Here is a 17,658-nt window from a genome sequence, read left to right as displayed (position 1 = left end):
CAGGGACTGTTTTGCATCTTTTCTTTGAATTGCTAACACCTAGCACAGTGCCTTGCAAACAGTAGGTGTTTAATAATTTTCTGCTGGATTTGGATGCATAGTGCATGTATTCAGAGAGCTTTCTAAGACACATCAAGCCTCAAGAATACTACCCACTTCTGGTGATTTAAGTGGGAACAAACAATACTGCCAAAAAGAATACAGATCCTCTAGATATTTATTATCAAGATGGAGGGAGGAAATGAAGAATTTGTGAGTACAGGTGACCTTAATGTCTTGGTTACCAAATGAAGTAGGGAGTTTCAAAGAGAAAGTAAAACATGGAAAATGAATAGTTGTATCCAGGGGATTTAATTTTGCAGGCGATGGCTTGAGATCCAAGAAAGAAAGAGCATTGACCACCATGGATAGAGTGCACCTGAGGAAGTTTGGAAATTATTCGCGTGAGGACTCCTGATATTATTGAGGGGATTTCAAAATGAAAAATGGGGGAAGAAAATGTCCAAATATAAGTAAACTAGATTCTATAAAGAGCAACAACTATGACCCAAGAAGAGCTGCTTAGTAATTCACAAAAGAAAAAAGAGGAAGCTGGGCTAAAATGATTCTTATTATTCTAAATTGTGTTTATATGCAAATACACAGAGAATAGGTGACAAAGTGAGCTAGAGATACCTCATAAATATCATTGAGACCTTGTGGAATGTGACCAATGACTGGAATATCATAATAAAAGGGCATACCTTATTCAAATGGAACAAATTATGTAGGGAGGGAGGCAGTTTAACACTGTACAAAAGTGATAAACTTTTAGGGAAAAGCACAAATCCTTGTTGGGAACATGGCATGATGGAAATCATTTGGGTGAAAATCAAAGAAGGGAGAAATAGAGTAATTTTGAGGTGGGAGTGAACTACTACCAGGACGGTGGGAGAAAATGGATTTGAGCTCCTGATCCAAACCCCAGAGTTGGTACTTTAGCAGGGCATAGTTTTGATTGGAGACTTTAGGTGGGCGGACATCTGCTGGAGATCTTTGACGGATAAATGCAGAACAATTAATAAATCCTTGCTGATATTTTCATTATTAACAATACAGAAGAAGTGATGAGGTAAGCTTCTGTTCTGGACTTGATCCTTACCAATAAAGTGTGGAATTGTTTGTTAAGGTAGTCAGTTATCCAGCATTTATTAAGTGACTACTACAGGCCAGGCACCATGCTAAGTACTAGAGATACAAAAAAAAGCAAAAAAAAAAAAAAAACCTCAAAAAACAAAAAACACTAAAACCCCAAATAATACTATCCCTGCTCTCAAGGAGGTCACAGTCTAATGGGAGAGACAATATGCAAACAAATATATACAAACAAGTAGAACCTGAAGCTCAGGGAGCTGGTGACTTTGGAATAAAGAGGTAAGAACTGGCTATGGTATGATACATAACCTAGACTTTAAGAGAGTGTGTTTCAAAGAGTTCAGGAATAGGACAGGTGGGGACCCATATCTTGAGAATGAAATTCTGGTGAAATAATCATAGTTGATTCTGGTAAGAGCTAGGGAGCTATCTAGAGGAACTCATGGTTGTGTGTGGTATTCATGAATGGGATCAGATTTTTTAATGGGCATAGATAGGAGATAGAATCAAGGGCAGATAAATGAGGATAAATAAAAAGAGTGACAATGTGCTGGAAAAAATTAGAAAGATTAGTTCCTAACATGAACTCTAAAGGTTGGCCATAAATACTATGGACAATAAAAAGTACAATTTATTGGGGACAAAATGATGATAAAGAAGAGATAGAAACCTTGCTTGAAAATAGCATAACAAATGCTTTCTCTTAAAAAAAATGAACTTCCAACTGTTAAGAACACAGCTAAAATGGTTAGCAAGGAAATGAAAGACAAAAATTAGTAAGATGGTAGGAGAGTATGTTGTTGACCAAAATTTAACATAACAGATAAGTTCAAGTTACATGTACCAGACAAATTAGATTTAAGAGAATTTCAGGAACTTCTAGTTATAACTGTAGAACTGTCTGACAGTGATATCTGTGGAATCATGCAGAGAGGTACCACAAGATAGAAACAAGCGAATGTTCTCCTGATTTTCAAAAGTAGAAAGAATATAGTTGATTCCACGTATGCCACTGAGCTTGATGTCAATTCTTGGTAAAATTCTGGAAGAGATCACTAACAGAATTGTTTGTAACACTTCAAATGTAAATCATAACTATTCTAGCACAGACTACTAACAAACAAGTCATCCAAACTAACATTTTGCTTTAGATGGTGCAGTGGATAGAGTGCCAGGCCTGGAGTCAGGAAGACTCATCTTCCTGAATTCAAATGTTGCTTCAGACTCTTATTAGTTGTGTGACTCTGGGCTAGTCACTTAACCCTATTTGACTCAGTTTCCTCATCCATAAAATGAGCTGGTGAAAGAAACGTCTTTGCCAAGAAAATCCCAAATAGAGTCACAGAGTCAGACATGACTGAGAAATGACTGAACGATGACTAAAGAATGGTACAACAGGAGAATGTCTTAGTCCTAGCATTTCTGGTTTTAGCAAGATATTTGACAAAATCTCTCCTGGTAATGCTAAAGGACAGGATGGAGGTATGTGGCCTCAATGATGGATAGTATCTCAAGCAGATTCAGAACTAGTTGGCCAGACCTAAATTCTTTTGATTAATAGAGCAAGTTTAACTTGGATGGCATTCTTTAGTGGATTGCCCCAGATCTCCATACTTCATTTTCTTGTAATTTGCATTTTCATCATTGATTTGTATGAATGCATGAGCAGCATGCTTGTCAGATTGACTGATGACACAAGGTTGGAAGAGACAGCTCAAATACTGGATAACAAAATCACTATCTCAAAAAATCTCAATGAGCTGGAACAATGGGCTGAAGCTATCAAGATCAATTTCGTAGGGATAAAATGCAAAGTCTACCATTTAGGTTAAAAAAAACAAACTCACTGAGGAATTGGATCAGAGACACGACTGAGAAGCCGTTCTTGGAAAACATATTAACTTGTAATTTTTATGAACTGAAATTTTAATATGGGTTAGAAATATGATATGACAGCCAAAGAAGCCACTTCAATTTAAGATGTATTAAAAGAAATATGTTGCCAGATCACAGGATTTTAATAGTCCCAGCATACTTTTCTCTAATTGGACCACAGCAGCGGGAGTGTAATCAGACAAGTTTTAGACACTTTATTTTTGAAAATATATTGATTAGCTGGAGCTTCTGCTGAAAAGAGTAACCAGTGCAGGAATTGTGGGAAGATAGGCATACTACAGCATTGTTCGTAGAGATGTGACTTAGTACAACCATTTTGCAAAGTAATTTGGATTATGCAAACTAAGTGATTAAATGTCCATACTCTTTGTCACTGAGATCCCACTACTTAGCATATATCCCAAGGAGATCATTGATTTAAAAAAAAAAGTACACTTCTACACTAAACTAGTTATATATGAGTAGTTTCTATAGTGCCAAGGAATTTGAAACAGAGTAGAAACCCATGGATTGGGCAACAGTTAAGGTGGCACATGAGTATAACAAACTATTACTGTGCTTTAAAAAGTAGCATGAATATAGAAAAGCATAGAAAGACTTGTATGTACTGACTGATACAGAGTGAAATAAACAGAGCCCAGAAAACAATAAACAGCATGACTACAACAATGTAAATAGAAAGAATAACCACAACAAAATAATCAAAAGTGAATGTTGCAAAATTACAATGAACAAACACAGCACCAAAAAAAGACACTCCTCCCCCCTCCCCACCCCCCCGCAGAGTTTAGAAGTCCATGAGTATGGAACTTGGTTTATATTTTCTGAGTTTTTCAATATATTGATCCATTTTGCTGGAATTTTTTTTTCTCTTCCTATTTTTCTTTGAAAAAAATATTCTTTGCAGCAGCTAGGTGGTGCAGTGGATAGAGTTCAGGCCTCAGAGTCAAGAGGACCTAAATTCAAATATGACCTCAGACATTCACTTGCAGTATGACCCTGGGAAAGGCACTTAACTTGGATTGCCTCCCCTCCCCCACCACCTTGCCCCACCCTGCCCCACCCAAATATTCTTTGTTACTTGAGATGGCTTTCTGGGAGGGAAAAGAAGAGAGGAATACTGGGGAAAATGTAGGCAATGTAAAAACAAAAGATATAAATAAAAATACCTCATACCAGCTAAAGGAACTAAGGATCTGTGCCCTAAGAAAAGCTGCTGTGTTTGGAGTCAATAGAAACCTGGTTTTGATTCTGACTTCTGATGTCTATTAGCTCTGTAAATATAAGAAATCTTTTTTCAGAACCCCAGTCAAATATAAGCTCTTTGAGTATAGGGGCTATTTTCCCTTTTATGTCTTTGTATTCCCAGCATGTAGCTTTATGACTTGTATGTCTGATAAAAAATCTTGTTGAATTGCTTTGAATATTGTGAACATGGTGTGTGGGATGAAAGACCCTGACCAATTAAAAGTTAATAAGGAGCCATCTCAGGGTGGGAACAGAAATAAATTTTATTCAGTTCTCGAGAATTGGGCATCCTCTGCTAGCACAGAGCAAAACCAGCAAAAGAGGCGCTTTACAAGGAGCAAAGCACCAATAATTACACCTAACACAAGAGAATTCCTGCCCACCTCTGACCCTTCTCACCATTGGCTGAGAGGTGGGCTTACAATCTGAGCACGAAAGCTAGACAAAGAACTGGGAAATTGAGGCACAGAAACTCCAATTCCCATTCCCTTAGTTAATGATTACAACTGAGGTGACATCTATAAATCTAAAGAAGGAGAATAGGATAAGGGGAGGGGGAGACCCTCTCCATTCTCTTACAGTACTTTTACGGTAAAGGAAAGCAGGTCACAGTGACCCAATCTTACCGAGCAAATCTTTAAACCAGAACCAGAAGAAAGAACAAAAAGTTTCAGGGTAAACTTTCCCAGAGGCTGAGCCATCAGACTCTCACGGCCTCAGAATTTTTTTTCACTTCCCTATTTCTTGATTTTTAAACATTTCTTTAGATATATATATATATTTATACATATCTTCTCTGTAAAGTCTTCACATTTTATTTACCTCACACAATGGGTAAATAATTTAACCTCTTGGGGCCACTGTAAAATGAGGATTAGAATACCTGTAGGGAGCTAGGTGGTGCAGTGGATAGAGCTCTGGGACTGGAGTCAGGAACACCTGAGTTAAAATCCAGCCTCAGATACTCGCTAGCTGTGTGACCCTGGGCAAGTCACTTAATCCTATTTGCCTCAGTTTCCTCATCTGTAAAATGAGCTGGAAAAGGAAATGGTAAATCACCACTCTAGTATCTTTGCCAAGAAAACTCCAAATGGGGTCACTAAGAGTCAGATACTCCTGAAATGACTGAACAAGTACCTCCCTCACTGTTGTTGAGAATAAAATTATGTAACACATGAAAATAAGTGGCCCCTACGAATAAAATTTTTGAAGTGTTTAGAAAAATTCCTATTTAATTCTGGTCCCAATTCACTGGCCATCTGCATCTCTCTATGAGATGTATGTAGAGAGATGCATTTCCTGATACTACTGCCTATTGAAGTCTAGATCAGAGACATCAAACATGCAGACCATAGGGCAGCAAATTACACCTCCTGAGTGTGGCCCAAACCAGATTAAAAATGTGATTGAGAAATATTTAACAAAATGAATAAAAATACAATAAAAAAGACAATAATGTGATTTTCTAATTCAATATGTGGTTCACAGAGATTTTTTTTTTAGGATTAATTTGCTTCTGTGTTTATTTCTACTCCATTTGCTACTATTGACTCTGTAATTCTGAAAAAAAAGAATTAGAATAAATTGTAAGCAACATTCTCTGAGCTGTGATGAACTGTAGTATTTTTCAATAGTTTCTTTCAGGATACGAGGTCATGCTTTAAAAAATTACTCATCTTTTTGGGTGACCCTAATACTCAAAATCAATTAAACATACATACACAGTACATAGAGAGGTAGCAGGGTAGTGGAGAGAGATCTGGCCTGGGATACCACCAGCCTGTCACATTTTCCTTTTGGAACAGACTAATGCACTGACCCTTTTTCTAATTCTTCCCTTTTTCTCCAGTCCTTTTCTTCCACAAGTTAAAAATATCCTTCCACTCAATCAGGAGGTCAGAGCTGAAGTCTTTTCATGCTTCTCTTGATTCTTGTGTTTGAAAGTCAAATTTTCTATTCCGCTCTGGTCTTTTCACTGAGAAAGCTTGAAAGTCCTCTATTTTATTGAAAATCCATATTTTGCCTTGGAGCATGATACTCAGTTTTCCTGGGTAGGTCATCCTAGGTTTTAATCCTAGCTCCACTGACCTCCAGAATATCGTATTCCAAGCCCTTCGATCTCTTAATGTAGAAGCTGCTAAATCTTGGATTATTCTGATTATGTTTCCACAATACTCAAATTGTTTCTTTCTGACTGCTTGCAGTATTTTCTCCTTGATCTGGGAGCTCTGGAATTTGGGAACAATATTCCTTGGAGATTTCTTTTTGGGATCTATTTGAGGAGACGATCGGTGGATTCTTTCAATTTCTATTTTGCCCTGTGGCTCTAGAATATCAGGGCAGTTCTCCTTGATAATTTCTTGAAAGATGATATCTAGGCTCTTTTTTTGATCATGGCTTTCAGGTAGTCCAATAATTTTTAAATGATCTCTCCTGGATCTATTTTCCAGGTCAGCGGTTTTTCCAATGAGATATTTCACATTGTCTTCCATTTTTTCATTCCTTTAGTTCTGTTTTATAATATCTTGATTTCTCATCAAGTCACTAGCTTCCACTTGTTCCAATCTAATTTTTAAGGTAGTATTTTCTTCAGTGGTCTTTTGGACTTCCTTTTCCATTTGTCTAATTCTGCCTTTCAAGGCATTCTTCTCCTCATTGGCTTTTTGGAGCTCTTTTGCCATTTGAGTTAGTCTGTTTTTTAAGGTGTTGTTTTCTTCAGTATATTTTTCAGTATTTGTTTGGGTCTCCTTTAGCAAGTCATTGACTTGTTTTTCATGGTTTTCTCACATCCTTCTCATTTCTCTTCCCAATTTTTCCTCTACTTCTCTAACTTGCTTTTTCAAATCCTTTTTGAGCTCTTCCATGGCCTGAGACCAGTTCATGTTTTTCTTGGAGGCTTTTGTTGTAGGCTCTTTGACTTTGTTGACTTCTTCTGGCTATATGTTTTGGTCTTCTTTGTCACCATAGAAAGATTCCAGAGTCTGAGACTGAATCTGGGTGCGTTTTTGCTGCCTGGCCATGTTCCCAGCCAACTAACTTGACCCTTGAGTTTTTCAGCATGGTACGACTGCTTGTAGAGTTAAGAGAACTATGTTCCAAGCTTGGGGGGATGAACCAGCTCTGCCACACCAGCACTCCTCCTTCCCCAAGAACCCCCAAACTGGACTGGACTTAGATCTTCAGCAGGCTCTTCACTCCTGCTCAGATTCGCCACTTAATTCCTCCCACCAGGTGGGCCTGGGGCCTGAAGCAACTGCAGCTGTAGTTCTGTAGCTGCCCCACCTCTGCTGCCCCGGGGGCGGTGGCTGAACCACAAACCCTATCCTCCTGTCCCCAGCAGCTTTTCCCACTAACCTTCTCTGTTGTCTTTGGTGTTCGTGGGTTGAGAAGTCTGGTAACTGCTGCAGCTCACTGATTCAGAGCACTAGGGCATGCTCCGCCTGGCTCCTGGTCTGGTTGGTCCGCGATGCCCACACTGGGCTCTGCTCCACTGCCAGCTCCGTGCAGGATAGACCTTACCCAGAGACCATCCAGGCTGTCCTGGGCTAGAGCCCTGCTTCCCTCTGCTCTTTTGTGGGTTCTGCAGTTCTAGAATTGGTTCAGAGCCATTTTTTATAGGTTTTTGGAGGGACTTTGCGGGGAGCTCATGCTAGTTCCTGCTTTCCAGCTGCCATCTTGGCTCCCCACAGAGATTCTTATGTATGGTTTAGTGGCTCCCGTTTCTACTTGAGTTTTAAGCCACTGGTCTAAACGTGAGGTATTCTTTAATCACTTTTTTTTTTCCTTATGTGGTTAGTGGGACCAAACTTTCTTGTAACGTTGGGGCTTGAAGCAATCAGCACCATGTCATTTACAAACAGAAAGACATCACTCTCTATAGAGAATCCCACTTTAATTTCGACTCTATTTGGGAAATGAATAACCTAACAATGATAGATATTTGTATAGTGCTTTAAGTTTTGCAAGGCATTTTGCATGTATTGTCTCCTTTGGGTCTCATAGCAACCTGTAGAAGGCTGGTACTAGTATAAATCAGTGAAGCTTAAAGAAAATGAGTGACTTTGCCCAAAGTCACACAGATATTAAGTATCAGAGACAAAACTGAAACCCAGCTTTCTACTCAGAGCACCCAGCATTTTATCCATTATGGCATCGTGAGGGTAGCAAACATTTTTGATGATCAGACACCTCCCTGTTTTCTACTTCGCTTGATCCTAATAATCAGTGTTGTCAAACAAAGTTAATTCCATTATTATATATGTAAGGAATCTTAGAACTTTTGAATATATGTGAGAGATGCTTTATTGGACAACAGCCTTTAAAGGAGGTATTTTGTTCTCACCAATTTCCCTAAAACAAAGGCCCAAGGAAGGTTGGGAAGGCTCCCCAACCAGGAGATTGAAGTGAGTTGTGACGTTAAGTAGCATATTTTCACCATTCAAGTTGCCTAATAAATCAGATTTGACTAATGATAATTATTTTCCCTTTAGTAGACAGTCCAAACATTCTTAGTAATGATTTCTTTATCCACACCAGGGATGTATCCTGGATTGATGTGACATTGTTGTGGGTCAAGTACTGAAATATTGAATTATTGGCTAGCATTACAGAAGGGTTCCACAATTTTGAGAGTATTCTTATTTTCAGAACCTTATTCTTGGAGCAAGCATCTTGCCTTGATGAAAGGGTATGGTAGCCCAGTATGTAAACCATGAAATTTGTAGGAGCAAAGGATGACCTGGCAGTAGTTTTAAAAATTACCTTGACATATTCAAGGTTCATTATCTGTTCTGTCTGACCCTTCTAACAGTACCTAGATATAGGAACCATAACCACCTTGGTCAATTATCTTGTATGCTATTTCTACCATAGATTATAAATGTGAGTGAAGAATTTTGATTATACATATTTTGTATGTTTTCAAAATTATTTGAAACAAACTACAATAAAATGAAACTTCAGAGAATTAAGGTAGTTTTGTTCTTTAATATTGGAGAGCCTCAAATGGCATTAACTCTATATCCAGTAAGCTACTATGACTTAGAGAAAGTTGGGATTCCTAAGCAGAGATAATCTCAATGGAGAGATAATGCTTTACAAAAAAACAAACAAACCCATAGAATGTAACAGAGAGTATGAGTGCTTTCTAGAATCAGGGCTCTCTATTTGGAGGTCCTATGCAACATGTCATTCCCTAGCTCTATACAATCAGATTGATATCCTATGGACAAATAGAGGTTTAACAGCAGCCACTAGTGTTTGATTGACTTTTTTCTGGCTTAATTGTGCCCTGAGACTTTTTATAAAAGATGGTAGTTTTTGTTTGTTTTTAAACCTAACACATGGATTTTGGAGTCTCTTCAGCTGGAAAATCAATTTAATTATTATGCCATTGACAGGTGGCAGGAAACGTGATGTGGTTAAGTGTCTCATCAAGATTCCTCAGATGGATTTCCTGATAACAGCAACTCAGAAAGGATCAATAACAGTCTTCAACAGTCAGGTAATTTTAAAAGTTGTTTTTTATCATTTTTTAAGGCAATGCATCAGGCACGGTCAGGATTGAAAATCACAGTTTGAAATTATCACCCCAAGTAAAAATACAGACAAATCCCTGAGGAGAATGCAGACTCCCCAATCCATTTTTGTGATATTGAGAATATCAAACCTGGCACTCTCCCAGAATCCTCTATTGCACAGTGTAGTACTGATACAATCATAGGATAAACCTGGATTAGTGCTCGGATGAAGAATTTTGAAAACATTCATAAGGAAAATGGTTTTGAGAGTACCCTGAGAAATTGTAATTTGGTAGCTCAGGGTAACTTCAAGCTTCTTTTAACTTCCTTAACTCATAAGCTTTCATCTTTAGCTCACTGGGAGATTTTAATAGGAGGCATGTTCATAATTTCTATATAATATTATTATGAATCTGCAAAGATGACAATTTAGTATTAATATGACTAAGGCATCCCAGTTTTCCAGTTCATTGGCAGCTATAGAAAGGGCTTTGTTTATGAAAGACCTGAAAACTGAAATGAGTTGGTACCTTTTGTTTCTTTCCATAACTAGGCCTTTTCTATCATATTCCCTGTGATTTGGTTTTTCTATGACCAACGGATTGATTTTTCTTCTTTCCTAGAAATCAAGGCTGGTAGAGAATATATAATCTGAAATGAAAGGCTTATAATCTTTTTTTGAAAAAAGTTCATGATTTATCAGTTGTCAAAGTGAAATTTAATATGTGTATTTCTAATTAGGGAAAAATGTGTGTGTGAGGTATGTTTTTTTATCCAGTCAGATAAACATTTTTACATATGTGTGTATATATATATATATATATACATATATATATGTATATATATATATATACATATATATGTATATATATATACACACACACATACAAACATACAATATTTAGTATTTAAAATGAGATGTTTTATTTCTAATGTATCAATATAATGGAATTCATCAATTAAATTTACAAGTATGATTATTCAGCATTAAAACAAATAAAAAATAAAGTTATTTAAAATGTTGAATACCTTCAAGCAAGAGGAACCTACACTCTGAAGGCCACATGTGGCCCTCTAGGTCCTCAAATGCAGCCTTTGACTGAATCCAAACTTCACAGAACAAATCACCTTAATAAAAGGATTTGTTCTGTAAAATTTGGACTCAGTCAAAAGGCCACACCCAAGGACTTAGAAGGTCACATGTGACCTTGAGGCTACAGGTTCCCCACCCTTGCCTTAAAAAAAGAAAAAGGGAAATGGATTCATTAAACACCAACTATGTGTCAGGTACTCTGCTAAGTGCTTTGTTTATATTTGATCCTCACAACAAACCTGGGAGACAGGTGCTAGTATCATTACTGCCATTTTCCAGTTGAGGAAACTACAGCAGACAGAAATTAGAAGACTTGCTCCGGATCACACAGCTAGTAATTGTCTGAGGCTGAATTTAAACTTAGATCTTCCTGACTCTAGGTCCAGCACTTTATCCACCATGCCAACTAACTGTATACGATGATGTATTGGGTGGGTGGGTGGGGGGATATTTTTTTTGAGAATTGGCCAGAGTAATTCATCAAAAGACAAAACGAGAGATCACATTGGAATACCTTATAATAGTCTGATCCATAATTCATGGTTTTTTTGGAAGAGTAAATACAACATATGAATTTCCTGATGTTTTTTGAAAGACTAAAGAATATAAAATGAAAATGCTATGATATAACCTGCATCAGAGGTTAACTTTTTTTTTATGATGGATAGCCTTAAGGATTATAAAACCTCTGTAAGAATTAAAAGGCCTTCAGTATGTAACTTCCATGAAAGATAAGTGGGTTGAGGGGAGCAGAGACACAGAAGTGAAAATAAGTATGTGGTGCTCCCCCTCTTTTCTCTATTTTCCTTTCAAAACTTAAGTTTTCCTATCTCTAAAAAGAAATACCGCTTCAGTCATTTACTAGTTGTGTTATCCTGGGCAAGTCACTTACCTTTTGCTTCAGTTTCCTCAACTGTAAAATGGGAATAATAACAGCACCTCACAGGGATGTTATGGGGATCAAACGAAGAAATATTGGTCAAGCACTTAGCATAGCATCTGGCACATAGTAGGCACTTTATAAACGTATTTCCTCCCCTCTCCACCCTCATAACAAGCCCTATCCATTAATTAGATTGTTAGCTCTTTAAGAACAGGGACTACTTTCTGCCTTTCTTTGAATCCCCAACACTTGGCACAGTGAATGGCTCATAAAAGACTTAAAACAATTATTCACTTCTATTTTATTTTCGGTTCCAAATTCCCTCCCTCCCCATTGATGGACTCAGAGTCCAGACAAGCATTTTTTTCCTCTTCATTTTTTTGGGAGAGTGATCATGGTAGACTCTTAATGAATGCTTGTTAATCCTTCCTCAGACACTTACTGGTTCTGTGACCACTGGCAAGTCACTTAAACTCACTAAGCCTCAGTTTCCTCATCTGTAAAGGGAGTACCTACGTCACAGAGTTGTGAGGATCAAACCTTAAAGCATTACATGAGTATTACTTATTATTATTATTATTATTATTATTTAGAGGACTTTCAAAAAAAACTTAATATCATTTCACTATAAACCATTCATCACAGGGAGCTAAGTGACTTATAATTGCAATAGAAAAAAATTAGAGTGATATATTGCAGCACTAGGGAAATGAATTACTTGGTAAAAACAGTGCAAAATCAATGAGAAAGAATAAGAAAGTAGGGGCAGAGGTGTCATCAACATGCTTCAAGATAAGCCTCTTAATTGCCTGACTCATCCAAAGAGGACTTGGGCTTTGCCATCCGGCTAGCTTCTGGGAAGGATGAAGGCATAGGCTAGGGAGGAGAGAGAGGTCTCCTAGGGGAAGGAGGATGACATGAAGCATCAACATGAAAATGGCTACATTTTAGAGTGTGCTTGCAGCGTTAGCATTCTGTTTCTTAATTGCAATGTCTAATATACTTCCTTCTTGCTTGGCTTGGCTTTTTTCTTGCAGATGAGGGTTCAGTCAAACATCAATGTTACAGTAAGTATATCATTTCTTTTTTAATTAACTGAAAGGGAAGTTGGAAGATAGTTTCTTAGCAATAAATTGAAAGTACATGAACTAGCCTAGAAATACAAAAGCCTTCCTATTTTGCTGTTTTATCTGGGGAGCGTCAGAGCCCAGGTTCAAAGTAAGGTCTCCTTGACTATTCATTGTGCATTTCTACTGGACTATAAAATGAGGTGACTAGGAAACGTAAAGGGTCCTTAACACTTGAACAACTGCCCAAAGGGCCAACCCTGCATTTTTTTGGGGGGTGCATGTTAAATAAAGAGTAAATCTAAGTAAATTAAGGTCCACTGAGAAAGGATGCCAACCACTTAATTAAATACATCTAACATGATTTGCAGTGAGCCAGTCATCACAGAAGGTCAGAATTGGGGAAAACCCTAACGTACTCAATTAATTCTTAATTATCCAGAAAAATAGGTAGGACATACTTGGTAATAAATATGGTGTCTCAGTTTATAATTGAGGACAGCAGGGGAAGAACTACTCTAAATAAATTGGAAAAATATTTGAAATCCTCTTGGATTTTAAACTTGAAAGCAAAGATTGTTGGCCTGGTTCTCCCCCTTGGTAGTGAGGTAGACAGGGGATGCTGTTTTGAAACCAGAGACACATATTGGCTATCAGAATTCTTCCACAGCTCCAAATAGGGCAGGAGAGGAGAAATCACTTCCTTTCATACCCTGCTATTAGGTGTTGGAGATACAGTAATGTAAGAAGGTACAAGAGGTGAGAAAAGATAGTGGGACTAATATTGGACTTAGCTTCAGGAAGCTTGCATTCATGATTTATCAGAAACAGTTTTGGTCTAGGTGTCAGGAGTTCTGGGTTTGAATGTGGCTTCTGATGTGCTCACTAGCTATGTGACCACACTGGCAAATTTTTAACTTCTCTGAACCTCATTTCCCTAACTTTAAAACAGAGATTATAATTCTGGAAATATTTACTTCAAATAGTTGCTCTGAAAAAAAGTACTTTGTAAATCATAAAATGCTATATGCACATATGTTGTTAATTTACTCCCGACTAACTAGTTCTATGATATAGAATAAACCAGTCAATCAACTAACATTTTTAAGTGCCTACTATGACCCTAATATATACCAGGCTCTGTGCTAAGTCACCTAAACTCAGATCCTCGGTTTCCTCATCCAAAAATGACTGGGTTATTCATTTCTGAAATGAGGAGCTTTGATGAAGTGAGAAATTACTTTGATGTTAATATACATGTTTTTTCTTTTAAAAGAGTAATTACCAAAGTCAGTTTAATAAGCATTGGTTGAATACCTACTATATACAAGGGGTGAGCGCATAAAGGGAAAAATGTAACAGTTTCTGAAACTAACACATTTTACTGGGAGTAGGGGGGGAATAACATGCATATCAGTAAGTATATGCAAAAGATGTATAAAGAAAAGACAAAGTGATTTTGAGGCGATAGGGAAGTAATAGGGAGTGTCACTGGGGACCCAGGAAAGGTCTCCTGTAGGAGATGACACTTGAGACTATGAGGTGATGAAGGGGAGCATTCTAAAGATAGAGGAGCAGCCTGGGCAAAGGCAGGGGATGGGAAATAGAATGTTCTGTCTGGGTAATATCCAGGAAGCCAGTCTGGATAGAATGTAGAGTGCTTAAATGAAAATAAGATGAAATTAGCTTGAAAAAAAGATAGGTTAGAGCAGGGGTAGGGAACCTGTGGCCTCAAAGCCCCATGTGGCCCTCTAGGTCTGACTGATTCCAAACTTCACAGAAGAAATCTCCTTAATAAAAGGATTTGTTCTGTAAAACTTGGACTGTGTCAGAAGACTGCACCCAAGGACCTAGAAGGCCGCATGGAAGCTGCAGGTTCTTCACCCCTGGGTTAAAGCCAAATTGTGAATGGCTTTAACTAATGATAGCTAGCAATCATATAGTGCTTTAAGGTTTGCAAAGTGCTTTTATTTATGTTAACTCATTTTATCCTTACAATAACCCTGTAAGGTAGGTGATATTACAGATTTTACAGATGAGGAAACTGAGGCACAGAGAGGTTAAAATGACTTGCCCAGGGTCACACAGCTACTAAGTGTCTGAAGCAAAAAACAAAACAAAACAAAACAAAAAAACCTGAGACGTTCTTCACCCCAACTCTTGTGCTCTTATCCACTGTGAGGCTGAAAATAATGTGTTTTGTAGAAACCTTAGAAAGCCCCTGAATCTTCCTGGGCAAAGGAGTGGCAGGAGTGATATAAGTTCACCTTAGAGTAAAGAATATAATTTATGTTGAGATAATGTAGATAGATTTGCTCACCTTAGCACTGTAGATTTTGCAGTTATGTTATGCCCCGATGTAGAGTCAAGTTACTGTTCGTCTGCAGTAACTGACAGAGTCTATGAAATAAACTTTCTGGGGTTTGCAATACTACATTGAATGAATCAGAAGAGAAGGAGGAGAAGAAAAAAGAGGAAGAAGAGGAGGAAGAAGCAGCAGCCTCTTCTATGCAGCAGGAGTTAGAGGAGGAAGATTTAATCAATCAATATTAAATGCCCACTGTATGCCAGGCACTGTGCTAAGTGCAGGGGATACAAAAAGAGGCAAAAACCATTCCCTGCCTCCCAAAGAGCTAGCAATCTAATGGGAAAGACAACATGCAAACAAATATATACAAAGCAAGCTATGTAGAGAATAAATAGAAATTACAGAAGGAAGATGTTAGAATTAAGAAGACTTGAAAAAGACTTCCTGTAAAATTCAGGACTAAAGAGGAGTCAATAGATGGAGTTGAGAAGAGAGAATATTCCAGGCATGGGAGAAAATGCCCAGAGAGACGGAGTGTCTTGTTCATGAAATAGCCAGAAGGCCAGTGACACTGGATCAAAGAGTACATGGCAGGGAGTAAAGGATAAGAAGACTGGAAAGGTAGGAGTGCTGGGCCTGGAGTCAGGAAGGCCTGAGTTCAAATTCAGCCTAGACATTAGCTGTGTGACCCAGGACAAGTCACTTAATCTCTATTTGCCTCAGTTTCCTAATATGTAAAATGAGGATTATAATAACCCCAACCTCCCAGAGTTGTTGTATCATATGAGATAATAATTATAGTGTTATATAGATGTTGTTGTCATTATCATAGCTATATAACCCACATAAACAAAAACTCTTTGGAGTCCTTCACAATTTTTAAGGGTGTCAAGGGGGTAGAGTCCAACAAGTTTGAGACGTGATATGTAAGATGAGGTTGTTAAGTCAAAAACCCCTCCCTTCTCTTCTAGGATACTTCTTGGATTACAGGATGTGATTACCTTCCTCAGCTAAAACGAATTGTTGCTGTCACAGAAAGAACCATCATCATCTGGGATCACAAAGCACAAGGGAATAGCCAGGTACTGGGCCGAGAGAGGTTCAGGGGCACAGATCCATTTTGGTTGGTAACGTCAGTAGCTGGGCACGAACTTTCCTCCCAGCTATGTTTAAGCCATTTTGGAAGAAGAAAGAGAGATGGAGACACTAACTCTTTCTGTCCCTTACTCTAGTGCCTGAATGTTCTTTCTGACTGTGTATGTTTTTTACATTTTACTTTTAAAATTATTTTTAAATTGTACAGCATTTTCTTGGGTAAGAATGTCCTTAAAACCAGCTGTGCCTAACTTTGGTAGCAAATACAGAGGACAGTGGGTAGGGAAGAAACACTTCAACTCCTTCAAGCGTTGTAGGGCCATTACTGCCTGTCTACTATGTACCTAAGAGGATGCTACAGGTGCTGTAGGAGGTTCTGGAGGAGCACAAGAAGCCATCCCTTTCTTCAGAGAGCTAGGGGTTTATAATCTAAGTGTCCCTATCAGAACTAACAATCTGAAGGAGAAACCAATACACGTAAAAGAAAAGAACAAGGCAGTGGGTAGTGTAGCACAGATTATTTCAGTAATTAGAGCAGTGGGCTTGAATCATGAAGGAAGACTGTGGAAGACATAGGGCTTGAGCTGATTTTCTTGCAGGATGGATAGGATTCAGGTACCATTTAACTCTAATGTTTGTGACCTTGTGACCTTGGGCAATTTCACTTAATCTCTTTCACTTCAGTTTCCTCACCTATAAAATGAGTGAGTTGGAGTTCATGGCTGTAGCAACAATGTGGCTAGCAGCTACTGTGACTGTGTAAAACCACCAACAACCAACATACAGAGGGCTGCCAACACAGGTTCTTTTGATCTGCTTTACTAAGGAAAGTAACTTTAAAGGATTAACAATCTCACTTTAATCACACATATAAATATAACTCATTTAGTTCAGGAGGAAAAGCCAGCAACCTGAACTTCAGAACAAATACAAATAGAAATTACAAACATCAACAGACCTTGTCTGAGTCAAATCACGATTCACAGTTACCAGAAAAGCACCAACATCTATCTGAGTTACAAAGCCAGGGAGCAATAACAACAGCTTGCCCAGAGTCTCAACACTCCTTCCATCAGTGAGCCCCCAAAAGTCAAACACCAACCTTGGATCTTACATACCTGTCTCAGGGTCCTGGGGCACTTGATTACCTCAGCCCTGAGAAGGGGCTCAAGCAAAGAACAGTGAAAAATCCCATTTTGCTGGCCATTGCATTTGAAAAGCAAGACTTATAAAAGGTACTTAACTACCTCTGCATCCCATAGGAGAAGACAACCAAAAGTCCTTCCCTGATTACCATTACATTGTCTTAGTGCTGAGAAACACTCCAAGACAAAAAGATCCCATTTTACCTGCCCCATTCAAACAAAGGCCAAAATCATTAAAAGCACTTAAGAGAAGAACAGCAAAAAGTCCCA

The 17,658-nt window shown here is 38.1% G+C and overlaps 1 protein-coding gene across 2 annotated transcripts in view; it reads left to right on the top strand.

Annotated features, from left to right (window-relative positions):
• Positions 1-17,658, top strand: part of WDR64 (WD repeat domain 64) — a 169,766-nt gene that overhangs the window by 24,427 nt on the left and 127,681 nt on the right. For both annotated transcript variants that reach the window (XM_036757403.1, XM_036757404.1), the window contains exons 4-6: positions 9,678-9,781; positions 12,811-12,840; positions 16,120-16,230. In XM_036757403.1, the coding sequence (XP_036613298.1) occupies positions 9,678-9,781; positions 12,811-12,840; positions 16,120-16,230 (245 nt within the window). The remainder of the gene's footprint in view (positions 1-9,677; positions 9,782-12,810; positions 12,841-16,119; positions 16,231-17,658) is intronic.

The sequence above is a fragment of the Trichosurus vulpecula genome, chromosome 4 (genome assembly GCF_011100635.1).
Source record: "Trichosurus vulpecula isolate mTriVul1 chromosome 4, mTriVul1.pri, whole genome shotgun sequence".
Classification (NCBI taxonomy): domain Eukaryota; kingdom Metazoa; phylum Chordata; class Mammalia; order Diprotodontia; family Phalangeridae; genus Trichosurus; species Trichosurus vulpecula.
The sequence above is the reverse complement of the archived record's forward strand: the minus strand, read 5'-3'. Positions and strand labels throughout refer to the sequence as shown.